Source organism: Hyaena hyaena, unplaced genomic scaffold, assembly GCF_003009895.1.
Source record: "Hyaena hyaena isolate Hyena2069 unplaced genomic scaffold, ASM300989v1 scaffold_1923, whole genome shotgun sequence".
Lineage (NCBI taxonomy): Eukaryota > Metazoa > Chordata > Mammalia > Carnivora > Hyaenidae > Hyaena > Hyaena hyaena.
Window position 1 is genome coordinate 9,616 of NW_024082560.1, and position 26,827 is coordinate 36,442.

At 47.1% G+C, this 26,827-nt stretch overlaps 1 protein-coding gene across 1 annotated transcript in view; it reads right to left on the reverse strand.

Annotated features, from left to right (window-relative positions):
- Nucleotides 1-233: 233 nt before the first annotated feature.
- Nucleotides 234-26,827, reverse strand: part of LOC120226968 (E3 ubiquitin-protein ligase parkin-like) — a 43,886-nt gene continuing 17,292 nt past the window's right edge. Inside the window, exons 3-4 of the mRNA XM_039225141.1 lie at nt 7,153-7,270; nt 234-396 (exon numbers count right to left, since the gene is read on the reverse strand). Of these exons, the coding sequence (XP_039081072.1) occupies nt 284-396; nt 7,153-7,270 (231 nt within the window). The 3' untranslated portion in view covers nt 234-283. The remainder of the gene's footprint in view (nt 397-7,152; nt 7,271-26,827) is intronic.

Below are 26,827 nucleotides of genomic sequence, written 5' to 3' on the forward strand. Positions count from 1 at the left end.
CCTGAGAAATCTCTGTGTCCTTACCCAGCCTGACTTGACATCACGCGGGAGTGACCATCCATGCGAAAGGCGGGACCGCACGGCCCTGTGTGCTCTGGGCGCTGGGTATTTTCATGCGCACAAAGAGAGAGATGCCAGGACTTTGTTTTTGTGGTTTTGGAAGGACCTTGAGGGCTGCGTGCGTGCGTGTGTGTGTGAAGGAGAGGCAGAGGCAGAGAGAGAGGGCATTTGGAGGGGAGGGCGGGACGCTCGGCGCGGTTCCGAGCCGCCGGCAGGGCCGCAGCTACACGTCGAACCAGTGGTCCCCCATGCAGGCGCGGTTCCACTCGCAGCCGCAGGCCCAGCACCACTCCAGACGGCACTGGGGCTGCGGGCACGTCATGTGCATGCATCCTCCTGCGGGCAGACAAGGCACGCGGGTAAAGCCCTGGAGCACGCCCCCGCCCGCCCCGGCGCAGCCTTCTGGGGGTGCCTCGGGCGCTACACGTGGCCAGATTGCACGTACCGGAGGGTCCGGAGGAACTTAACGGAGGACCACGGGGCAGAAGAAGGGGGGAAGTGGTGGGGGAGAGGGAGGGAGGCAAACAGTGAGAGGCTCTTGAATGCTGAGAACAAACTGAGGACTGCTGGGTATGGGGGGAGGGGGAGGGGGGAGATGGGCATGGAGGAGGGCACTTGTGGGGATGAGCCCCGGGTGTTATATGGAAACCAACTTGACAATAAACTATTTGTAAAAAATTTTTAAAAATTAAAAAAAATAATAAAAAACAAAAAAACGAACAAAAAAGAAATGATTAGGGCGCACCCGTGTGGCTTGGTTGGCTAGGCATCCGACTCTTGGTTTCGGCTCAGGTTGTGACCTCATGGTTTGTGGGTTCCAGCCCCGCAAGCAGCCTGTGGGCGCAGGGCCTGCTTGGGATTCTCTCTTTCTCCCCACCCCTGCCCCTCCCCCGCAAACGCTATCAAAAATAATAAACTTACAATTTAAAAAAATGTTTATTTTTGAGAGAGAGAGTGAGACAGCGAGAGAGAGAGAGAGAGAGAGAGAGAGAGAGCATGCGCAGGGGAGGGGTGGAGAGAGGAGACCGAATCTGAATCCGAAGCAGGCGACAGCACAGGGCCGGAGGCCGGGCTGAAACCAGCTCCAGGATCTTGACCTGAGCTAAGTCGGCCACTTAACGACTGAGCCACCCAGGTGCCGTGTAAATTAATAAACTAAAGAAGAAAGAAAGAAANAAGAAAGAAAGAAAGAAAGAAAGAGAGAGAGAGAGAGAGAGAGAGAGAGAGAGAAAGAAAGAAAGAAAGAAAGAAAGAAAGAAAGAAAGAAAGAAAGAAAGAAAGAAAGAAAGAAGAAAGAAAGAAAGAAAGAAGAAAGAAAGGAGGGAGGGAGGGAGGGAGGGAGGGAGGGAGGGAAACGACTTCCTAAGGGAATGTCTCAAGTAATTCAAGGGCAGACCACGGGCTGAGGAAAACCGGTCAGAAAGCTCCTGGGGAAGCCGTGCAGTTAATGGCCTTCATTAAGAAAGAATGAAGGTGAGGGGCGCCTGGGTGGCTCAGTGGGTTAAGGGTTCCTACTTCAGCTCAGGTCATGATCTCACGTTTTGTTGGGTTCAAACCCCCCCCCCTTGGGCTCTGTGCTGACAGGTTAGAGCCTGGAGCTGCTTTAGATTCTGTGTGTCCTTCTCTCTCTCCCTGTCCGGCCCTATGCTCTGTCTCTCTCCAAAATAAATAAACATTAAAAAAATTTATAAAAGAAGCATGCCACCCTCATCTAGGACCAAATTTATTTATAAATCTGAGTTTATTTACTTCTCCTGAAATGGAGTTTAGAGACAGATGCCTTGTGTTTCACAGGATTAATTCCTTACTGAAATATATATTAAGTTTGATGTTTTAAATAGATGTTAATATACTTAATAACTTAATATATAATATAACTCAGCTTGGCGAAATTCATGAGACAGGAGTTGGGACAGCAGCATTAAAAGTATTTTATAGGGAATGCAGTCCTTAATGCTATTCAAAATTTTATTTAAGATGAGCAGATGGGGAGGGGCGCCTGGGCGGCTCAGTCGGTTAAGCGTGTCCGATTTGGGCTCAGGTCACGACCTCGCAGTTTGTGAGTTCCAGCCCCTCATCGGGCTCTGTGCTGACAGCTCAGAGCCTGGAGCCTGCTTCAGATTCTGGGTCTCCCTCTCTGTCTGCCTCTCCCCTGCTCACACTCTGTTTCTCTCTCTCTAAAAAATAAACATTAAAAAAATTACAAAAAAATGATGAGCAGATGGGGAGAAGCAGGAGCACTAAATGTATTTCCTCCTTCACTCTTCAAAAACACTGTGTGAGAGAGCAGTGTTACCCTGTTCAAGAATTTTCTCAAGGTCAAGGACTTTTAAATGGCAAAGTCTGAGATGTAACCAGGATCTGTTGTTCTTTCACAGAACAAGGCCTCTGCAGCATGAGATGAAAGGTTCCTTATTCGGGGGCTCACTTTGGGATTCTTCCCCTTCCCACATTCGTTAAATTCGTTTCTTAGTTGCTTCTGGGGCTCAGACCTCAAGTCTGCAGTGGAGTGTGGAGAAAGTTACTCGTATGAAGCTATGTGTAGAGAACAGTTTCTGATTGAATTTCCTAGATAATTCAAGCAAAAGCAGTTCTTTGCTAGAATCCCACATAACATGGGATGTGCTCTATTATTCAGTTTTACCAGTTATCTTGTTAAGTCATTTTTTCTTGCCAAATTTTCTAGGTAATTGCTTCAGTACTGTCTCATTTTTATTATTAGAAACGTGGCATGAGAACTTCCACTGATTTATAATATTTATGAATATGCAACTGAAGGAATTTGTTCTGGGATAATTTAAGGGCATTTAAAATCTCATACTTTCCCACTTCTTTTTGGTTTGTTTTAAAGATCATTTACAAATTACAAATATGCAGAAAATAAGGGGGGAAACTCAACCTATGACACTTTCATCTTAATATTTCCTGTTCAGGATTACACAATGGCCGGATTATGTACTTTTCAACACATATTTAATGATTGTACACATACGGTATAAATAATATGTTTTCCTACTATACCAAATTTTCGTGAGTATGGAATACTAACATTACAAACAAGATTTTGTTATAGAAACTAAAAACAAAATGGCTCTGCAGAATAAGAAGAAAGGACATAGGAAGAGAGAATATTCATGTTATTAACTTTCTTTTCCACCTTGGTGCTTAATATGCACAAGGCAGTGTGCTAGATCTGATAATAGAGAGAAGAATCAGGGACTCTAATTCTAAAAGCTCAGCCAACTTCTTTTTTAAAGTTTATTTATTTATTTTGAGAGCGAGAGAGAGAGAAAGCGAGCACGCCAGAGCCGGGCAGGGACAGAGGGCGAAGGAGCATCCCAAGCAAGTTCCAAGCTATCAGCCTAGAGCCTGACTTGGGACTCGATCTCACAGTGAGATCATGACCTGAGCTGAAACCAAGATTTGAAGGCTTAACCAACTGAGCCACCCAGGTGCCCCAAAGCTTTGCCAAGTTAAAAGTGAATGGGCAAGAGACTGCTGACAACTTCCCATGACTTTGAGGGCACTTAAATGAAGACAATATGGCTTCCCTCATAGAGAATTCTGTCGACTGACTGACGCTCAAACCCTGAAAAGCCCAGCCTACGCCCCGTCAGCCCCGTAGCTGGGGCCAGCCACTCCTCCATTAGGTTTATGAGAGAGTGGAGGTTCTGGAGCAACCTGGCACTTGATCAGAGAATGCAACCGGAATTGCATCTGTTTGAGGTGGAAGTGAAGGAAGACACTTTCTGAGACGGAAGATTGCAGGAGGAGGTGCCCAGGCTTGGCCTGTGTTTAAGTTGGAAATGAGCCTCATTTTCATTTCCGCTTTGCTGCAGAGGAACTACTTTCTGGGAATCAAGTGACCACGAAACAGGCCATGAACTTACTTTGAGGACGAGATCATGAAACATGCTTTTCTGGACCATAGAGCTCACATGTATCTCTGAGGCTGCATGTTTTAAATCAGTGGAGAGTAGGGGCGCCTGGGTGGCTCAGTCAGTTGAGTGTCCGACTTTGGCTCAGGTCATGATCTCACCGCTCGTGGGTTCGAGCCCCGCATCGGGCTCTGTGCAGACAGCTCAGAGCCTAGAGCCTGCTTCAGATTCTGTGTCTCCCTCTCTCCCTGCCTCTCCCATGCTCATCAATAATAAATAAATGTTAACACAAAAACATTTTTAAAAAATCAGTGGAGACTATCATTAATAAATTTAAAGTCTCAACTTTTCTGTTCATAGGTTAAAAATCTATAGGTCAAAAATCAGTGCTTCCATTTATAGTAAATCACACTATTTCAAAGAAATGGTGGATTAAGAAACTCTTTCTTTCTTTCTTTCTTTCTTTCTTTCTTTCTTTCTTTCTTTCTTTCTTTCTTTCTTCCTTCCTTCCTTCCTTCCTTCCTTCCTTCCTTCCTTCCTTCCTTCCTTTTTGGTAATTTTTATTTTATTTTTGAGAGAGAGGGGGGGAGGGGCAGAGACAGAGGGTGATAGAGGATCCAAAGCAGGATCCGTGCTGAGCTCGATGAGGGGCTTGAACTCATAAACCGTGAAATCATGACCTGAGCCAAAGTCGGACGCTTAACCGACTGAGCCACTCATGCGCCCCTGGGAAGGCAACTCTTAACTCCCAGGCTTTTGCGCTCTGCTAGCTTGCTTTCTCTATCATGTTTTATTTAAAATATCTGGTTATGTGTTCCTCCCTTTACCAGATACTCGTTAATTCAACAACTGTTTGTCAGGCACTCTTCTGGACCCGGGAGATAGATGGGCAAAGTTCCTGACCTTGGGTGATAGCAAAATGGTCTCTCACTATTGAACTTGCACTATGAAGTGGAGGGTAGTCAAGGGTCTTGGCGTCTCCTCTGACTTCAGGTTGTCTACATGTGCTGGGCATCACTGCTCAAGCAGTGAGGACTGGAAGAGGTCTTACCCCTGGCTCCGCCGACATTCTCTATTCACATGTGTATGTCAACCCGCTGCATGCTCTAGGTGCATTCTAGCACACAGAGGAGGAGAGCAGCTCACTGCGTGCACTGATTTATTTGTTTCCAGGAGACCACTGACTCAGTGCCAGGGACTTGGCTGGAGCTGAGCCCATTCCGGCTGCTCTGGGATGTGCTCGCGCTCTCTCCTTTGCAAGAATGAAGGCCTTCTAAAGGGCGTAGCTGGGGGCCATCTCCAGACTGCCGGGTTTCACGCCACAGCGAGCCAGCTGTTAGTGGCCTTCCAAGCAGGTGCAGCTAATGCTTAGTGAGGAGAGTGTGGGTGCTTTGTTTTACTTCTCATCTGGCAGTGCTACTGCTCCACCTCATACACGCCGATGTGTCACACTTTGGACGGGCTCCTGCACTGGGCCATGATGGCTTGATGCTGGCCGCCGCCTCCAGGATGGATGGCGGCAGGCACCCCCTGGTTGCTGCAAGGTGTCAGACTCAAGTGAACGGGGTGGCCCAAAGTGCAACTCCGAATATCTAAATGCCACAGAGCAGGGGTGGGTTGTACAATGACGTCTGGCAGGTAACACGACAGCCATGCGGTCATGGAGGAGGGGACGTTCAGGGGAGAAGAAAACTGCAGCCACAAGCATGGACACACATCATGGAGCTGAGTGGGCCTCCCTCCGTGTCCTACAGCGAATTACAGGGGCCACTTGTCCGTTAGGATGGGAGCAGGACGGACAGTCCTCTCGTCTGCCAGCTCTCCCCAGTGTCCCCATAGCCCCAGTGGCCTCCAGCATTTATGAGGAGGCATGGACAACCTCAGGCTTTTGTCAGAGCCTGCGTGTGTCAGGCAGGCAGAGCAGCCCCTCTTGGGAGCTGATGTCTGGGGTTTGGGGCATCGCTGGGAGAGAACCGTTCGAGAGCGGCTCCTGTGCTTCTAAGCCTATTGACTCATACAAACCAGGGCCTAACTGTGGGCCCCTAAAAGACTGACTGTGGTTAATGTCGGTGAATCCCCACATTGTCACTTCACAATTCTTAAAATTTAGAGAGCTGTTGGTAAAAAGCCAAAGGAACAGCTCTATTGAGAAACATATTCATGCGAAGGCTATCTTAATGGAGGAGGCAAGCGCCATAGTAACATAAGGTACTAAGTGTCCACAGCAGGGATGGGGACATCAAAGCCCAAGTGCTGCTGCTCAAAGGTACACAAGTTGGTGTGATGAGGAAACAAAGAGTATCACGGCCAAAAATTTTGGGAACCCGTCCATCAAACACAATTAAACAGATTTCTTTATAGAAGGAAGTCTAGATTGCTAACATATATTGCGAGCGGGGATAATAAGAGTAGCTTTCTTATGTGACTCCTGGGAAGGCTGGATGATCTGATAGTTGCAGGGAGCCCAGAACAAGCATCGAATAAATGCTCAGTACAAGTTAATTGTTTGTGCCGTTGGTTTTATCCAAGAGGGGCTGTAATAGGAATGACCTGGCGAATGTATTTGGCACGGTGACCTCCCCCTCTCCCCACTGAGTGTCTGCAGACACCAGAATACTGTGGGGGATACACTGAGAAATATTGGACGAGGAAGTGTATATATATATATATATATATATATATATATATATAGTAAAACCTTGGTTTGTGACCATAATCCATTCTGGAAACATGGTTGTAATCTAGTAGATATACATATATATACATATGTATATACATATATGTATATATATGTATATAGATATGTAAATATATACACACACACACACACTGGGTAGAGTAGTAGACAACTTACCAGATACAAAGTATCTAATATTGATAATAATAATAAGGGCAATCAGTGTTTATGGAGTGCTTTCTCTACACCAGGCACTTGGCTGAGTATCTGCCCTACCCGAAGCCTCATGCTTCTCCTATTGGGGGACAGCTTCTGTTTACATCTCTGTTTGACAGAGGAGGACCTCGGACTTAGGCAGTGAAGAGACTTGACGTGGGGCAGCCGAGAGATTTGCACTCTGGCAGATGGTTCCAAATCCCCTGAGCGCTGAGCTACTCAGTTGCACAGCCTCCAACAGCTCCTGACGATCGGAGCCCTGCAGCTCCTGCTCTCCACGAAGCTCACCAAATCCCCACTTTCTCCACAGCCCAGACTCACCATTTTTTTCAACTGGCACGTGGCAACGGGGACAGGGCTTGGTGGTTTTCTTGATTGTTTCTTTGGAGGCCTCTTCCCACCGAGCCCGCTCCGCGGCCTTCTCGTCAACTCTGTAGGCCTGCGGACAAAGACATAGAAAGTTGAAGTTCAGACCTTCCATGTCAGGGTTGAGGTTCCTTGAAACACTGGTTCGGGAATTCTTAGGGACAGAAGGGCCTTCAGGCAAGAAGCACAACATAAAGTCACTTGGCAAGTGGTGGACAAGGTTAGACGTGCATGGAATATGTTTCTCTTGGTTTGTCCCCTTTGCTCACAAGCTAAGAAAGAAAACACGGCTTGATTTTATAGCGCGAGAACCTCTCTTTTGTTGTTTTGAGTAACAGTAAGAAGCAGCATCTGTCAGGTATCCAGCATGCAGGCTGGGGGGTGAATGTTCCACAGACACTTTGTTCGAGGCTGTGTCAGGAGAGTGTACTCATTTTTATTTTACATCGAGGATTAGGGGAGTTGAACACTTGCCCAAAGCTGGTGAGTCAGACATTTAAATGTTCTTCTCCATCTTGTTATCCTCACTCCTTGCACCTGGAAAATGGGAAACCCCAGATGTTGTCAGGAGCCAGAAGGAGGAAACGAAGTTGACGAGACTGGGAATGTGGAGAGAGCTGGGAACAGCCCAGGGGGAAGTCCCTGGGCTCAGCGGACAGCTGCCCGGGCTCTGGTCCCGGTTCCAGCCAGGTGGGTGACTGTGAGACACCCCTTCATCTCTCTGAAAGGTCTCCTCTCTTAGATGGAAATAAAAAATGCCTCGTGCACTGGGAGTATCAAACATTGAGTGGATTTCTTGGAAGGCTTGGGACTAATATTTGACACATGTTGTTAAGTGATACTCTGAATTGCCTTGGGATCAATCACATGGTGAGCTCTCAGAAATGTTTGCAAATATTATTCCTGTTAGAGAACTGAATTATCCCCGACCCTCAGCACAGGAAGAGGAGGGTTCATGCGACCACTGCAGACTCTCATTCTGCTCCTGTCCAATCACTCAGATGCTGAGATCTTTTCTGCTTACTTCACTATTGAATGACATGTGCAGAAAAAGAATTGGCACATTTTTAAAATAAATGTTTATTTATTTATTTCGAGAGGGGGAGAGATAGAGAGAGAGAGAGAGAGAGAGATTGAGCGAGCAGGGGAGGAGCAGAGAAAGAGGGAGACAGAGAATCCCAAGCAGGCTCCATGCTGTTAGCATAGAACCCAACTTGGGGCTCAATCTCATGAACCATGAGAACCTGAGCCAAAACCAAGAGTCAGATGCTTAACTGACTGAGCCACCCAGGCACCCCATGGGTTGTTACTTTTTTGGATTCAGTTCAAGAAATGTGTGGTCTTGGTCTATATCTAGATATATTTCAACATGTTAATCCAAATAGAATCCCTCCATTTCGGCTTCTAGAGCATTAAAAAAAAATTTTGTGAGCATGCAGTCATTTAATTAACTTGTAATAATTATCCCAATATATTCCCAGAGCTATTTTTATATTAAGAAACTACTAAAATTAGCTAACTACTTACTAACTTTAAATATAAATTAGGTAAGAAATAAAATACCATAACATGCTCTAACACTCTTGATATTACTCTAATAATAATGATAATAGTCAACAAATTCATAACAGTATTTTTTTACACTTTGACTCCCATGATTTCAGCTGCTCCTCATAATAACCTAGAGGAAATGGTGCAGCTTGTAGTAAGTTAACAAACTTATTTTACAGATGAGGCCTCTGAGTAATGAAGGTCAGGTGCCAAGTTCAGGATGCTTACATCACATATAGTAGTATCAGCGCCTCTCGAAGGCAAACATTTGGAAAACCTGAAAGATGGGAATTCAAGCCAGAGACGCTCACACACGGTTCCTAGCCTGTGACACTGTGCTTGGAGCATCAAACTCGGCCCAGCACCATCAGGCTTAGCAAGTTTTCCAGGTGGTGAGGGTGAAGGCAAGAGTTAGTAAGTAGTCATCCTCTGTGGCCCCGGTGCGGCAAGGCGCTTAGATCTCAGACGCAATTCCTGGTGAGTAGAATCCTCCACCCGTCGTTGGAATCCAATGTTCAGCAATTCGCTGTCAGATTCTAAATACTTTCAAAATGTTTAAAGTTTTTCAGTCTTAATAAAGACACTGAAAGTAAAGGCCACAAAAGCAAAAGTAAACAAGTGGGACTCTATCAAACTAAAAAGCTGCACAGCAAAGGAAACGTTCAGCGGGGTGAAACGGGAGAAAATATTTGCAAATCAGATAATATTTGATATATGTCTGAAATCATCCATCTGAAAATGTTTGCAAATCATGTATCTGATAAGAGGTTAATATCCAAACTATATATAAAACTCCTATAATTCAATAGCAATAAAACCAAGCCATCTGATAAAAAAAATAATGGGCAGAGGATCTGAACCGTTTTCCAAAGAAGGCACATGTAAAAAGGTGTTCCGTGTCATTAATTGCCAGGGAAATGCAAATCAAAGCCTCGTTGAGCTATTACTTCACACTTGGTAGAATGGCTGTTACAAAAAGATGAGAGATGAAAAGTGTTGGTGAGGATGTGGAGAAAAGGGAGCCTGGCACTGATGGCGGAGCTCTAAACCGCTGCAGCGGCTGTGGGAGACAGCGTGCCGCCGTTGGTGACCACACACGTGCCTCCTGAGGGCATCATGCCAAGTGAAATGAGTCAGAGAGAAAGACAAATACGATGTGATATCACTTGTGTGTGGAACGTAAACTTGAACTCACGGCTACAGAGAATGGACTGTGCTCACTTCATACTCAGAGAACGGACTGACGGTGGCCAGGGGCAGGGTTCGGTAGTGAAATAAGGGGTCAAAAGGTACAAACTTTCAGTTATAAAATAAATGAATCCTGGGGATGTGATGTCCAGCATGAGGCCTGTAGTAACAATACTGTCTTACATATTTGATAGTTGCTAAGAGAGCAGATCTTAAAAGCCCTCACGAGAAGAAAAATAATTGTTTCCATATATGGTGATGGATGTTAACTAAACTGTGGTAATCATTTCTCTCTCTCTCTCTCTATATATATATAATCATTATGTTGTGCACCTAAAACTAATACAATGCTACATATCAATTACATCTCAAAAAAATAATGATGTATTATAAGGTAAATAACTATGTTTGCTCTTTAATTTTAGTTACAGTATAGTTATCATACAGTGGTATTTTAGTTTCAAGTGTACACTATAGTGGTTCGGGAATTCCACACATCACCTGGTGCACATCATGGCATAAATATGGTGATACCTAAATGGCAGCATTTAGTGGTTTTTATTGTAATTGGTATGTATGTTTCTGTTATTTCCAATAGAAAGTGAATCTGTACAGGGCCAAGGTCACATTGGTATCCGCTTCACGTGTCCAGGAGCTGGCCTGGTGCCGGGTACCTAGCAGGCACTCGGTATGTGTTAGCTGAGTAATGAAGGAATGACACTGACATGATAATCATCCAGGGATAAGGACCCAAGAACCAGGTGGGCACGTGGGGTGCATTCTAATGATGGTCCTGGCAGTGAAGCGAATTTCTTCTGCTAATTAGCCATCCCATTCACAACGGAAGCTTCCTTTATAACGCAGAGGGTGTCCTGTGATTTGTCAACACTTTGTTAAGAGAAAACCGAGTACGTTCACTGGCTGAGAATAACCAGAGGTACTGGGAACTTCCTGGGATGATTTAATGATGATTCGTGCCTGAAAGTTCAGGGTGGTAAAGCTGTGGTTAGTGAGACATGTTGCAAGATTTAGTAAGTAGATTTGTATCTTAAGTACACATCTTCTAATCAGCTCAGACTCACATGTGGGCCTAGTCCTCAGTGATACGTAGCAAACATATACCCCCACCATATGCTCCAGGATTTTCTTTATAAGGTCTGGGAGCTTGTGACTCTAAAGCGAGGCTTTAACATTGTTTCCCGATGAAATATGGAAGAGAAATCTTTGCTTAAAGCATGGCTGATTTGGTTGGAGAGTACAAGAAATCGCTGATGGCTAGAATAAGAAAGAGAAATTAAAAAAAAAAAAAAAAAAGCCACCCCCCGGTGGATCAGTTGGTTAAGTGTCCAACTTCGGCTCAAGTCATCATCTCTCAGTTGGTGAGTTCGAGCCCCGCGTTGGACTCTGTGCAGACAGCTCAGAGCCTGGAGCCTGCTTCAGATTCTGTGTCTCCCTCTCTCTGCCCCTCCCCCGCACATACTCTGTCTCTTTGTCTCTCTCTAAAAAATGAATAAACATTAAACATTTTTTAAAAATCAAAAAGAAAGCAAAAATCCTCCTGGGTAAGGAAGGGAGGAATCTGGGGTTTGCTATGGGGCTATATTCTTTTTCTCAGGGCACCTAGAGCCAAAGTCTTTATAGGCTCAGAGAGTACAGACAGGAGAAAACCTGGGCCAGAGCAGGGTGGAAGGTGGAATCGAATGTTCCCATTACACACACAACCTAGACTCTGGAGGGGTGACAACCTCTGCTGATGAGCTAGAGGGAAAGAAATCTTCCCAGCAGAGAGATTTGGTAAAGAATTATTAAAACTATGTGCTGGTCTCAGCCTTATGGTGGGTGAGGCAGGTTGGGGAGACAACATTTCTCTGAGAATTCCTAACCAGCAAACCTCATACCCAGGGTTTTGTGAAAAGAATGCACACTACCTGATTAGCTGCAAAAAGAACCCAAGTCAAGAAGTTGATTTGAAATACTGTGGATGCTCTGGTAGCATGCCCAGGACTGTGGCTGAAGCAAAACTATTTTCCATGGAGTACTGCACTTTATTTATTTAACATTTTTTAAAATGTTTACTTATTTTTGAGAGAGACAGAGAGACAGAGAGAGACAGAGAGCACAAGCAGAGGAGGGGCAGAGAGAGGGAGACACAGAATTGGAAGTAGGCTCCAAGCTCTGACATGTCAGCACAGTGCTTGATGCAGGGCTTGAATCCACTGACTGAGAGATCTTGATCTGAGCCAAAGTCAGACACTTAACCGACTGAGCCACCCAGAGGCCCCTAGATTAATGCACCTTAAGCCAAACTTCAAAAAAAAAAAATCACACAAATAAAATTCCAAAAAGCCTGAGATCACACACAAAAAGTTACCAACTACAGGAGAAAACAAGCAAGCTATCAAGAGTGAAAGTGACAGAAATATAAAACTGAAGAACCTGACCAGCTAAGGTTGTGGATATTGGAATGATCGGATACAGAATACAAGACAAATACGTTTGATATGCTCAAACAAATAAAAGTATAGAAAGTTTGATAAAGGCATCAGAGACCATCATAATTAACCAGGCATATATGGAAAAGAAGCGTACGTCTTTGTTTTGTGCATTTTTTTTCTGAACACAAAGAAACCAATGATTAAAATAGAAACTCACTTGACATTTACGTAGCAAATTAGATACCAATGTGGGATAATTTGTGAACTGGAAGATGAAGCTGAAGAAATAACACAGACAGCAGATCAGAGAGCAATCAGTACAAAATATGAAAAGTAGAGTAAGAATGTGGCCAGAGTAAAAAGGTAGAACACTTCTCTAGAGATAGGAGAAGACAGTATTTACTGACAGCTGATTTCTTGACCCCTGGGTGCCAGCAGACAGTGATAGAATGTCTTCAATGTACTGAGAGAATGTCAGCCCACTCAGATTTTCTACAGGCAAAATTAACTTTTAAAGTGACATTAATAAAATCACTTTCAGACATAAGATACAGAGGATTTCTCATCAATAGACTTTCACTAAAGGAACAGCTACATAGGAAAAAGTTCAAAGGAAGAACTGAGTCACAAGAAGGGACTGTGAGGAAAGCGAATGGTAATGTGTGGGTAAATCAAAGCCAATATTGACTATAGAAACCTATTGGGATTGTGTTCCATTTGTTGGCTTTAAAATATCAAGGCAGAACTAAAATGCTGGACAAGAATTGCATGTAAGTAAAAGAATTAAATGACTCTAAGGTGCTTCTATTATTTAAGCTGAGGATCATTGACTTTGTTACATTGATACATGTTTAAATTTCTAGAGTAATCACTGAAAGACAAGAGAGAAATCACTTTGCTTCTAAACAAGGAAAAACGGAATTAATGGAAACAGCAAACAAACGAAAAGTCAAAGGGAAGGCAAGAAATGGATGTATAGAATTATAGAAAGATATGGAAAGTATAAAATAAAGTGGCAGAAATGGCTGCGAATACATCAGTACCCACAGTGGTGTACAGAGACTGTACTCTAGAGAAAGAGTTGGTAAACAATGGCCCCCAAACCAAATCTGGTTTGCCACTGTGCTGTAAATAAAGTTTTATTGGAACAGTCATGTTCATTCATTTACATATTGCCTAGGACCATTGCAGGATTGAGGACTTGCTTCCTGGCTGGCTGTCAGCTGCTGAGGCTCATTCTCAGCTTCTAGAGGCTGCCTGCATGCCCTGGCTCTTGGCTCCCTTCATCAACAGTAGCAATGGTGGATGGAGTCCGTCTCATGTTTCCTGCCTCTTCCTCTGCCTCATCTCTCTGGCTTCATCAGGGAAAGGTTTCCTTCTTTGGACCCAGTGATTAGCTAGGAATCACTCCTCAAACACATTTGCAAAGTCTCTTTTGCCAAGGCACCATAACCCCAGGGGCCAAGGAGTAGAGTGTGGACATCTATCTATCAAGGGCCATTACTTGACCTATGATGCTTGTCCCTGGTCTGGAGTGGGCTTCTCGACTTCCCTTTTTTGTGCCATGGTTCTCCGGGGCAGTCTTTGGACTTCTCAGAATGTTCTAATATAAAACTCAAAGGATACCATCTTGAAATATGATTTATTTGTATATATATAAATAAATATATATTATTTAGTTATTAAATAATAAAATAATAATTTTTGACATAATGTTGTATGGGTTTTGTTGTCGTGAGCACATTAGTTAGCAGGATCCAGGAGTTGATGTAAAAGTACCATTATTTTGATATTGTGAGGAGCGCAAGCGCTATTCTGGGATATCTGTAACAACTGTAACATGATATGAAAACAGAAGTAACTTCTATCGGATCGAGTCACAGGTAGAGCTAGAAGTATTGTAGCTTATGGCCAATGTTTATACTTAGAAGAAAGGTTGAATTTTAGTAAAAAGTTAATGAAAATACAATGCGATTTTTCCGATCCAGGTTAATGATGAATCCCTGAATTCTATTCAAGAACCTTCTGCACCCCAGGTGAGGAGCCCATGCTCCAGGAGACGGGTGATTACAAGAATGACTATAAGCATCCTGGCTGTAGTCATTTCTGCTCAAAATACCAGTTTTCTCTGTCTTCTTTTCCGATCCCCAAGGCATGTGGAAAAAGAAAGGGCTGAGTGTGCCTTGAAGCCCACCATGTATGTACCAGGTGGCTCCCAACCTTCTGTCCAGCACCCCTGCCCAAGGTCCCTCTGGAGAGGGTGCTGTGAACTCACACCTGGAGTAACAAAATACTTCTTGTGTCACCATTTGCACTGAGCCTGACCTGCTTTGGATCTGGCAGCCCTCCTGGGACACCTCAGGGTGGGAGGTAGGTAAGGAGGTTTTGATTCATGGGAAAAGAGGGACAAGGAAAATACTAGACCAGTGATTTCTGTTTCCATTGGCAAGGTTTTGCTTTGTCATCATTTCCTTTATAGATGCTGGGTTTTGAAGAATTCTGTGTATGGAAGAAAACACACCTCTTCCTTATTTTAAATGCATGTACAGGGGCGCCTGGGAGGCTCAGTCAGTTAAGCTTCTGACATCAGCTCAGGTCATGATCTCATGGTTTGTGAGTTCTAGCCCGGTGTCGGGCTCTGTGCTGACAGCTCGGAGCCTGAGGCCTGCTTTGGATTTTGTGTCTCCCTGTCTCTGCCCCTCCCTACCCCCACTCTGTGTCTCTCTCTCAGAAATAAATAAACATATTTTTTAAAAATGCATGTACAGTTTCTGCAGTATTAGAAATACTGAAAATTCAATCACTTATTCTGGGGACCAGTTAGGATCGGGAGCCTTAGGTTGGCACGTCCTAGGCTGAGCATGGACTACTGCAGAGTGGCCTTCCCAGGATGCTGAGGGGGAGAAAAGCCCTGGGCCGAGCAGTGGGTGGGATGTGGTACCAACAGTGGGGGTGGGGGTGGGCACAGAGGCCAAACTTCTCGTACTGACAGGGTGACCATATGGCCTGGTTTGCCTTGTGTGCTAGACGTCGTTTTATTCTGATGTTCTGACATCTGGGGCCTCACTGACACCGGAGGAGACTGCCCCTCCCGGGGCTGGCTAATTCCTCCAAACAGCTGGACCGACTGACAGAACGAATAAGGCATTTGGCAGCAAGGGTCACCGGAAAATGGGGCTTCCCGTCCCAGAATGTGAAAACCCAGTGGGGTGATAACATGCAAACAGTGATTGATGTGCCCCCTGCGAGAGCAGCTGGTGTTGAGGGCTGATGCCAGAGAACACACTGAGTCTCTTGGAATATGGAACATGGAGGATTCTAGAAGGGTGGAGAGGCTCAAGGGAAGTTGAGTATCCACACAGGACCTTGCTCAAGTGACGGGCAGAATTTGAATAAATAAAAAGGGGGTAAAGGGGCCACTTTAGACAGAGGGAACGGCAAGACTCATCGTTTTATCATGAGTGAACAGGGCAGGCAAGGCAGCACCTGATCTGGAAGGTTCCATGTGTCACGGGGAAACTAGCAAGAGTCAGAGAAGCCTGCAAGGTGAGGGGACACAGACATTATTTGACAGGTGAAGAAACACAGGAAGTTGTAGGCATATTGCAAAAGGTTTTAAGCAGCACGTTGTTTTTATATAACGAGAGGTGCCATTGAGAACCTACTATGCTCAAAACGCACTATTTCTATCGCCCTTAATCCTTGTAAGAATCCCACACATAATATAGGGCAAATGCTATCCTTATTTTACAGATGAAGAAAATGAGCAGGGAGAGGTTATACCGCCTCCCCAGGGAGATGTGGACGGAAACGTGGGCCTAAGTTGTGTTTGCTTCCTGAGCCTCTGCGTTCCCACCACAGGCTGGTCATTCGGGAGCCAACGCAGAACGACAGGCAGATCTGGGGGTGAGGACAGCTTTAGGACTGAAGCACGGGGCGGCACAGGGGCACACTCTCACTGACGCTGGCCAGTCAGACCTTGCACTAGAGTGGGGACACTTATCAGATTGAGGGGTGAGGCGTGGGAAGAAGACGGGATGTAGGGGGAGAAGCCGGGATGGGGGGAGGACGAGCTGCTGGCACTCGGCGTGTCCAGTCGCTGGCTGGCCGGCCGGACGGAGAGGTCCAGGCAGCAGCTGGAGGTGCGGGAGGGAACCCGGGACCCGAGGTGGGGGTGACAGATCTCAGTGCCCGCTCTTGAGACAGATGCCTGAAGCCACGTAGGTGCCTTAAGAGCACACGTGAGACAAGGTGCCAGGGACAGGCTTGTGGAGGTGTCCACGTCTAACCATCTGAGCCAAGAGGAGAAAGCCTGGGTGGCAGAAATGAGCCGGCACCTTAGGAACAGGCAGAATGGTGATCGTGTGAAATGGGTTTAGTTTCGTGCCAGCGGAGTTTCTGATATACCTGCCTGGCAGTCTCTTGGGGGAGAGGTAACTCCAACTACCTGCCTACAGCCGATCGGGGCCCAGGTGTTCTATAGCCTTGAAAATTATAAGTTAACTTGCAGAAAATTGCTAAGGTAGGATCTTCCTTCCTTCCTTCCTTCCTTCCTCCCTTCCTTCCTTCCTTCCTTCCTTCCTTCCTTCCTTCCTTCCTTCCTTCCGGCAGAGGTTACTTCCCTCCCCTCCCCCACCCCCAGGGGATTAACTGGTTTTGGGTTTAACTTAGAAACATCCTTTCCCAAGAAAGGGTACGGCATTCCGTTCCTCAAATGCTCGTGGAGCCCACTCTATTGCTGGTTTTTCTCGCTCAGTGGATGGAGAAGACTTCAGTGTGGGCTGACACGAAGCTGTGTCTAGGAGCCGTGCCGAGATGTGGTGAGGTTGTGGGTTGCAGGCTGCGGTGAGCAGGTGCAGAGGGAGGGGAAGCCGGCGGCTCTGGGGTCTTGGAGCCAGGAGGGGGTGGGTTTGGAGAAGAAATGGTGATAAAGTTTCTATCACATCAGGAAGGGTACTCTCTGTGTCAAGATCCTTTTTTTAATGTTTATTTATATTTGTGAAAGAGAAAGAGAGAGAGAGGAAGGTCAGAGAGGGAGACAGAATCTGAAGCAGGCTGCAGGCTCTGAGCCGTCAGCACAGAGCCCGGCGTGGGGCTTGGACTCACAGCTGTGGGATCATGACCTGAGCCAAAGTCGGATGCCCAACCAACTGGGCCACCCAGGCACCTGGATGGTGATCTTTAAGTTAGCAATAGCAGCCACCCTGAAGGCAGGTTTTCTTATCAACTGCTTCTGCTCAAGAAACCGCAGCTTCCAGACAGGACAGAATGTGCCCAAGGTCACGCAGTCCGCGAGTAGCAGATTCTGAATGTAAACCCTGAGCCCTCTGATTTCATACCCTCATGCTCTCGCCACTACAATTTGTCTCTTTCACTAGATGTCACATGCTACAAAGAGGACCAGGGGACTGGAGGCCGTGACGAGGTCATGGAGCACTTCTCAGCCAACAGGCAAGAGGGAGAAAACTTTGCTTCCCCCGCAGTGGCCACAGAGCCCCCACTCTCCTGCTTCCTTCACCACCACTGCCTGTTCTGCTGTTGGCCATGACCTCCATCTGTCTGGCTCTCCCTTCCACGTGGCCTGTTGAAATGGTTCTCAGAAGGGACACGGGTGAGGCCCCAACTGCCAAAGCCAATGCCTTCTCTATGTCTTTTTTTTTTTTTTAATGTTTTTTACTTATTTCTAAGAGAGAGAGAGAGAGAGAGAGAGAGAGAGAGAGAGAGCATGAGCAGGGAGGGGCAGAGAGAGAGGGAGACACAGAATCTGAAACAGGCTCCAGGCTCTGAGCTGTCAGCACAGAGCCCGATGCGGGGCTTGAACCCACGAACCATGAGATCATGACCTGAGCCGAAGTTGGATGCTTAACTGACTCAGCCCCCCAGATGCCCCATCTTTGTCCTTATCTTGAAGCATCGCACGGCGCCTTACACTCCTGGGCTTCCCCCCTCCCAGGCAGAACAGAGCCACCGAGAAGGCCCTTTGGAAGCCCAGAGTTATTCTTGTGGCTTCCTGGCTTCACCCACTGGATCCACATGGAGGGAGGGCAGCCAGAGCCCCACATCACGGCTACAGCTCTAACCGACACTGGGAAACCAAGAAAGAGTCCCGGAGTACCCTTTGAGTGGCACAGCTGTGCCCAGGCGACAGTCTGTGTTAGGCCTTTGACTGTCAGTTCTCGGGGAGAAGGGGCTGTTATCAAGCCCTTTCTACTGATATGAGCACATCTTGGCTTAGCATCCTTTAGGAGTATCCTTTTTTTTTTTTTTTAAGTTTATTTATTTTGTGGGAGGAGCAGAGAAAGAGAGAGGCAGAGACAGCATCCCAAGCACGCTCCGTGCTGTCAGTGCAGAGCCAGATGCGGGACTCCAACTCATGAACTGTGAGATCCTGAAAGGAGCTGCAATCAAGAGTGGGATGCTTAACTGACTGAGCCACGCAGGCGCCCTGCATACACCGAGACCAGACTCCTGCGCCCAAGAAGTATCTTGATACTGCTGTTCGAATCCATCTGGAATGATTGCAAGCCGTGGCCAGGTGCCCACTGCTTCAGGATCATGGAGATTTAAAAAAAATATATAGATTCTTGCACCCACACCCTGGAGATTTGGATGCAGCAGGTTTGGATTTGAATCTTTAAGAACAGCGTGGGGGACTGTGAGTTGCAGAGGGGTTTGGGGACCATCTCTCTTGGCTAGCTGGATAAGCTTTTTCTCTGTTATGACTTCAGTTATCGAGCTACAAAGCAGTGCCTGGTGTTTCCGGGAGGTGAAGGTTTTGTTGTGATTCGGTGTTATTGTTCTACCTGTGATCAGCTGTGTCTCGTATACGGTGCTGCAACAATTAGATTAATTGCATGGGGCTCTGTGCCTGCTTATTGTTTACCCATTATGAGAAGGAATGGTGTATGTGTGTGTGTGTGTGTGTGCACGTGTGTGCATGCGCGGGCACATGCACCACAGGGGTGGGAGGGGAATGGGCCAAGTCTGTCTTTTTACATATTAGGTTGGCTAAAGACAGCAATTTCCTGCATTTTCCTGTATGTCTTCCAAATTGCATTAGCGAGGTAAAATGTTGGCCAGATAGCTGATCTATGGCTCAAAAGGGGACCATGTTTTTTACTCATACAGTGAAAACTTTTAAGTGAAAATTTAGAGGTGCCTGCATCAGAAGTTCAGAGTGGCACTTTGACGTCATCATGCCTGAGTTAAGTCCCAGCTTCATTCTTTACTTGCTTTGTAACTGGACAGGTGGCCAGACTCGGTCTCTGCTCATCCGTAAGTGTGAAGAATGGGGTATGTACCTCACAGGGCTGGTGTGGGCAAAGCACTTAGTACAAAGCCTGGTACCCCTGAATGCTAACTTCCTGCTTACTATGGTCATGATCATTATTATTTTGTCATTGTCATCATCATCATCATCTTCATCACCATCATCATCATCCTCACCTTCCTCACCATCATCATCATTATCATCACCTTCATCCTCATCCTCATCGCCTCCATCAGCATCCTCATCCTCGCCACCATTGCCTCTGGCTTATAAAGGCGGGAATATCAGACTATGTGAGTTTGCGTAGGCTGATGAAGGTCTGGACTGGCCTTAAGTCTCCTTTGAAAAATACAGGTAAGTCAAAGGTTTCCTAGATGGGTTTTAAAATTTGTGCCTAGGGGCTGCTGCTAATCTACACATAAGTAAGAACAACTTGAGAGACTGTTCACATGCATGTTCTCTTTTCTGCTTCAGGAAATTTATTTGTGACACCTGTTTAGCCAACACTTGGAAAAGGAAATCCTAATCCTAAAACTCAAGAACAAATCTGTTTTCCAAAAGGGATTAGATTGCCATTAAGCACCGAAAACATAGTTGGCTTAATTCAGATGTGAATGTTTTCAGGTGAATGCCAGCTTTGAAGTGTCGGCACCGTTCTCATCAAAATCAAATGTCCAGATATCACCTGCCACGTCCTTACTGACAACTCCCACCTCTGCAGACAGTGGCCTTCCCAACTTTCCCAGAGTCCCAGCAAAGTCTGACAGATGCTCTCCTTGAAGGCCACTTCTTGGGAGCGGCCCGCCCCCTGCTTGTGAGTCAGAATACTGCATTACCTTTCAGGCATAAAGATGTCAACAAAATTTTGTTTTTGTTCTCATATTTTAAAAACCATTAATGTCTCTTTTGGGGGAAGATATATACACATTATTACTAATAATACACAATTTCAAATTATAAATAACTAGGTTAGAAGTAATTTCTATATATTTATTATATATCTGCAGATATAGATGTAGATCATACATACACATATATTTGGAAAGAACTCACTGGAGGGCGAGGATGAAACAGAGTGTCTGGCCAAAGTCTGTATAGGCTACTAGGTGACCCTCTCTTCAGTAAGTTCCAAAGTTCAGAGGCCACACTTGCAAATGAAATCTAGAAGAATATTTTTTAATGTTTATTTTTGAAAGAGAGGGAGGGGAGAGAGAGAGAGAGAGAGAGAAAAGGAGACACAGAATGTGAAGCAGCCTCCAGGCTCTGAGCTGTCAGCACAGAGCCCGCCCGACGCAGGGCTCAAACTCATGAACCTTGAGATCATGACCTGAGCCAAAGTCAGATGCTTAACTGACTGAGCCACCCAGGTGCCCCTGAATATTTCTGATGATGACAATGACAATGGTGACTTCTGCTATGAGTGCAAAGGGTACCACGCAGCACTGTTGGATTAGATCTATGTAGCACTGCCCCCTGGGGCCTTACCTGCTTCATAGAGGGGATGGGGAGCAAATAACGTCTATTAGCCTATTTTGTGATTGATGAAGAAATGGAACAACATAAATATTAAGTAGCAAGATTATTAACAGATGCCATTTACCAGGCATTTTAAAGTGCTTTGTGTTCAACTATTATTACAAGTTGACAAATGGGGAATGATCTACACTTGATCAAGGAAGAGACTCTAACTTGTATTTTTGATAACGAAGATCTCTAGGTCATGGCTGGCTTAGGTAAGTAACTAGAATTATCAACACAGACAGGAGTTTGAATATGGGAACACCACTAATGCGAAGGGGGAACCAGAGGGGAGCACATAGCTTGTGCTCTGTGTGAAGTGAGGCTATTCTGGTACAAAGCAGACTATTATTTTTGCTGGAGCTGACACAGACATCTATTCATTCAGTGAGCAAGTGCTGGGTGTCCACGATGTACCAGGCACTGTCCCAGGTACTAGAGATGCACCCAGAAATCCAAGAGATGACAGACAGCAAACCAAAATGTCCCTGTCGGGTCGTGCTTACGTTAGCAGAAGAGCGGTTCTCAAACTACAGCGTGCATCGGCATCACCTGGATGGCTTCTGGAAACACAGATTGGCACACATCCTTCCCCCAAAGTGCCAGCCTAGCGTCTGAAGCAGGTGTGTGTGTGGGGGGGTGGGGAGCGTGGGATTTAACACATTCCCGGGTGATGTCCACGCTGCGGTTCTGTGGCCGAGCCTCAGAGAAGCACCGCTAGCAGAGCATCTGCACACACTTCAGTTGGCACAGACAGAATGGGTTTGGGGCGTGTGTCCCCCAAATCCCCCCATCTTAGGTAATCCTATAGGGGTGGGGATGGATGAGGAAAGAACTACCTCATTCAGCTCTCACTGTGATTTGTCAGGCTCCGAGGTAGGTATTAAGCATTCATTAATTCCATAACTCCTCCTGATTTTATAATATCATATTACAGATGAGGAAAGCATGGGTTTAAGAGATTATGTAATTCAGTTAATAAATTACTGCAACTAATAAATCACTACAACTGATGTCTCAGCCAAGGTTCCCCAGGGAGATTGAATGAATAGGATATGTACATATAAAATATGTTATATATGTTACTTATATTATATTATACTAGTATATAATCTAATGCTGGCAGGCTGAGAACTTGGGCAGTTTCTGTTATTGTCTTGAGGCAGAATTCCTTCTTATCTGAAAAACCTCAATCTTCCCTCTTAAGTCCTTCAACTGATTGGATGAGGCCCACCTGCGTTATGGGCATCTCCTTTACTCGAAGAAATAAACAAACACCTAGAAACGTAGTGTTGACCAAATCCAAAAATGCCTTCGCGGCTGCAACCAGACCAATGTCTGACCAAACAGCGGGGCCCCCTGCCCAGCCAAGGGTCGCGGGAAGTAGCCGTGACAGCCCATCACGGCTGCAACGCCTTTCCAAGGCCGGATCAGTTTGACTTCAGAGCCGCTTTGCCTCGCCTGGGGTTGCTCGCAGAAGAGAACGAGGCAGACGAGACAAAGCGGCTCTTGCTGACGGAAAGGAAACGACAACTGGGGGACAGTGGGAGCGGCTGGACAGTGCTGCGCCTCCGTGCTTGCATCTGGCACCTGAACGGAGGTGATGCAACGGAGCAGAGGAACCATTTTCCCCACGAGGGCTCGACGAGCCTCCTGCGGGTGACAGCACCTCCCCCCGCGTTTCTAATCCACCGACGGGTGAAGGATTCACGGGAGCTGGTGGTCAGCGCTGCCTCCCACACCTGCGCTTCACTCCGAGACGCTGCTCCTGTGGGCACCGTCCTCTCCGGGGTCCGTGGAGAAAGTGGCAAATAGTCCTGGTTTCCCCGGGTCATTGCCAGGTGGCCCCGGGTTCTTGCAAAATACCGGTTCCCTTAAGGATTTGGCGCCATCTGGTGGAGCAGAGGAGCTCTGCGGCTGCTTCCCTCTCCTGCTGGAGGAAATCAATGCGGGCTCCCTGGGTGTGTTCTCCTGGGTGGAGGTAACAGTCTGTGGGTGCGGGGTGGGTGTGGAGTGCCGGATGGTGTGTGTGTGTGTGTGTGTGTGTGTGTGTGTGTGTGTGTGTGATGGTGTGCGGGGACTGGGGGTGGTGTGTGGTGTATGGGTATGTGTGTGTGTGGGGGGTGGGAGCGGCGTGAGGTGTATGAGTATGTGGGTGTGGGTGAGTGTGGGGATGTGGGGTGTGTACGTGGGGTGTGTGTGGGATGGGAGTGTATGTGAGTGTGTGTGGGGGGTGTGTACGTGGGTGCATGATGTGTATGTAGGGGGTGTGTGGTGTGTTTGTGGTGGGGTGGGGTGGGGTGTATGTGTGTGTGGGGTGTGTATGTGAGGTGTGGTGGTGAGTGTGGGGGTGTGTGAATGTGTGAGCTTAGATTTGCAAATGGGGGTGAAGAGCTTGCATTTGGCCCTTTTCCAGCAGACTTGCCAGGCTCCCCCCCTACCCCCCCCCAGAAGCCTAGAGGCCGCCCCGGTCAGGTGGGCCTGTCCCTGTCCCCGGACGTGTCCAGAGCCCGGGCAGGTGTCTGGCTGGGGCTGGGGCGCAGATCTCAGGTGGCCCGGCGGACTGTGTCCCCCACTGTGGACACCAGGCTGGAAGTGACTCACAGCAACCGGGTCGGCTTCTGGAGAGGGGGCAGGGCCCCGTGGGAGAGGCTGAGCCCCAGGAAGTGCTGCATCCGGAATCGGTGTGGGTTCTTCCTACAGGGCAGCCCCGGAAGAGAAGGAAAGAGTCTGAAGGTCAGGAGGGTCCCTGGAGAGACAGGGACGTGTTCTGTGCGGTTAAGGGTCAGCCTCCCGGGCCCGTGTCAGAGCGTGTGTGCATGCACGTGTGGGGGAGTGTGTGTATGCGTGCACATGTGTGTGCATGCATATGCGGGTATGTGTGCATGTGCTGGTGTGTGTGCATGTGTGTGCACGTTCATGCATGCATGAGCGGGGGTGTGTCCGTATGTGTGTGCATGCATGTTGGGTATGTGTGTGCCTGTGCTTCTTTGTGTGCATGCATGTGTACGTTCGTGCATGCATGTGTGGGTGTGTGCACATGTGTGCATGCATGTACATGAGCATGTGTGTGCATGCATGTGGGGTATGTGTGTGCCTGTGCTGCTTTGTGTGCATGTGTGTGTACGTTCGTGCATGCACGTGCAGGTGTGTGCATGCATGTGTGGGTATGTGTGTGCATGTGGTGGTGTGTGCGTGCATGCATGCCTGTTCGGGTGTATGTGTGCATGTGTGGGTGTGTAGAGCACACCCTTTGGTGTGCCCTCTAGTGTTGTCTTTCATTTTCTTTCTCTGTAATGCCTGACATTTTTAGCATTCAGCTTTAAAAATACCCAAAGCCCAAGTCTGACCATTTTGTAGTACTTTACAACTTATAAAATGATTCACATACATTCTCATTTCATTATTTATAGCTCAGTAGAGCTTGCTGGCCCCATGTGGCAGGTGAGAAAAAATGCTGTTAGAATTTGAGTGACTTGCCTGGAAATGGAGAAAATCGGAGCGGGTTCTTCAGTGTACCAGCCCCACTCCCTCCCCCAGAGCCCACCTTTCACGTGCTGAGCGCCAGGGAAATGGGCTTCAGAGGCCCCCCTAGCCCCCCAGCCCCTCTCCTTAAGTGACGCGCTGGGACGCACCTGCACTGACCGTCCGCGAGGCCATGAGGCTGCGCGTCCAGACCCTAGGGCTTCAGGAAGGTGGTGAGGAATCAAGCTGCTTTACCTAAACCAACAGGTGATTCCAAACTACATTCCTAAATAGCCGGGACCTGCAGCTCTGGGAGGATAAATCTCACCCGGCTCCCAGTTCTGGGGCGGCACTTGTACGGAAGTAGTAAACGGCGAGAGAAGGCCGATGAGATACAGAGGCAAAATATATCCAGGACTCCTTGGCTCATTCTCCACCCCAGGGGGGCGCCCCTCCCAGCCCCTGGCTGTAAACCCTAGGAAGCTGGAGTAGGGATCGTGGCTGGAGGGCGAGGGACTGGACACTATTAATCCTGTGTCTTTAACCTTGACTCCGGCCTCGGCATCCCCTCAAGGGCGCTCTATGCACCATCCTTGGCCGGCTGGTCACCTGTGCTCTGACATCCTAAGCGAGGGGTGTCTCCCTGTGCTTTTGTTCCAGTGTTTCCTCCTCCAGGGAAGGGCACCACCATCCACCCAAGTCAGAAATCCAGGCATTGGCCAGAACTTCGCTTCTCTCATTGCCAAGGTCCACGGAGCCTACCTCCAACACTCCCTCTCTGCTTTTCCTCCTGAGGTGCTGCTCCTCACAGAGCTCCCAAGACCCCCCTGGGTGCAAGTCTCAGGGGCTGTTTCCCTGGGAACCTGACCTATGACAGTTGGTCTAGGCGTGGTCCTCGGACACAGATTCTAAAATGGGGGGGCGGGTAGAGACCCACCAAGTGGTGGCCACAAAGGAGGCCATGACTGGTGGCAGATGAGCACGGGCCGCAGGAGGGGGTCCAGAGCCGTGCAGGGCTGTGCAGAGGGCCAGGCTCTGCACCCCCTCCTCTGCTCTGTGCAGAGGGCCATCCAAGCAGTCTCTGACCACGGACCCACGGTATGCGACGTGTCTGTGGCCGGAAAAGACGTCACACGGAGTTTACTGCAATCACAGTGAATCACAGTGATGGTATGGAGGACCGAGAGTCATGCACCATTTGGAAAAACGCTCTTGGCACACTCCTGACCTGTGGGACTGGAGTGTCTAACCAGCAATCCTTTTGATAGCAAATGGTCAAGTTCAGTAGCCGTGGCTTTCGTATGGTATGGAAACCAGGGGCTTGGACCACTGGGGATGAAAGGGGTGTGAATGCCTGGCCCCTCCGGGGGGCAGAGCAGCTCTGAGGGACCACCCAGCTCCACAGCTCCCTAGAGGATGTTGCCGCTGCACCAGCGTCCAACCTCCTCACCCCAACCCTGTTCCCTTCACTCTGCAGGCGATCTGACGAAACAGCAATCTGACATGTCCGTCTTCTTAGAACCCTTAAATACCTTCTCAGTGCTCTTGGTTCTAGATTTCTTAATGTCACTCATAAGATCCTTTATTTGCTACTCTCCGCCTACGTCTCCAGCTTGGTCTATTGCTACTGCCACGGACACTTAATGCCACAGTCACACTGAACTTCTCCCACCTTTCTGAACATGCCAGTCTCATTCATCTCTAGAACCTTGCATATCTTGTCCCTTTGCCTAGAGCATCCTTAAGTCCGGTCCTTGTCTGGATAGGTCGTCTTTTCTGTCTCAGATTTCATTTCTTCCTGTGACCAATTCCTTGAATGTTTCAGAAGACGAGATATCATAGCATCCCTGATTTTGCCTCTCAGCATACAATAATTATTTGTTACTTTTTCTACGCCACTAGAATATAAACTGCGTAAGATTGGGGGGGGGGGCTCTGTTTTGTTTAATGCTGTATCCAAAATACCTGTAATCTTAATGGTACAGAATAGATGTTTTATAAGTATTTACTGGATATCCCTCTTTTTTTTCTCCTTTTTATTGATTATAAGACATTAAGACAGCCAAAATAAAATTCTAAGTCACATAACAGGCATAACACAAAGGTTGGAGACGAAATTCTACCTATTAATAGGTGTGTTTAATTTTTATGAAGTTAGCTCTCAACACTTAAAAATAAGGATATTTAACATAAACACATGAAT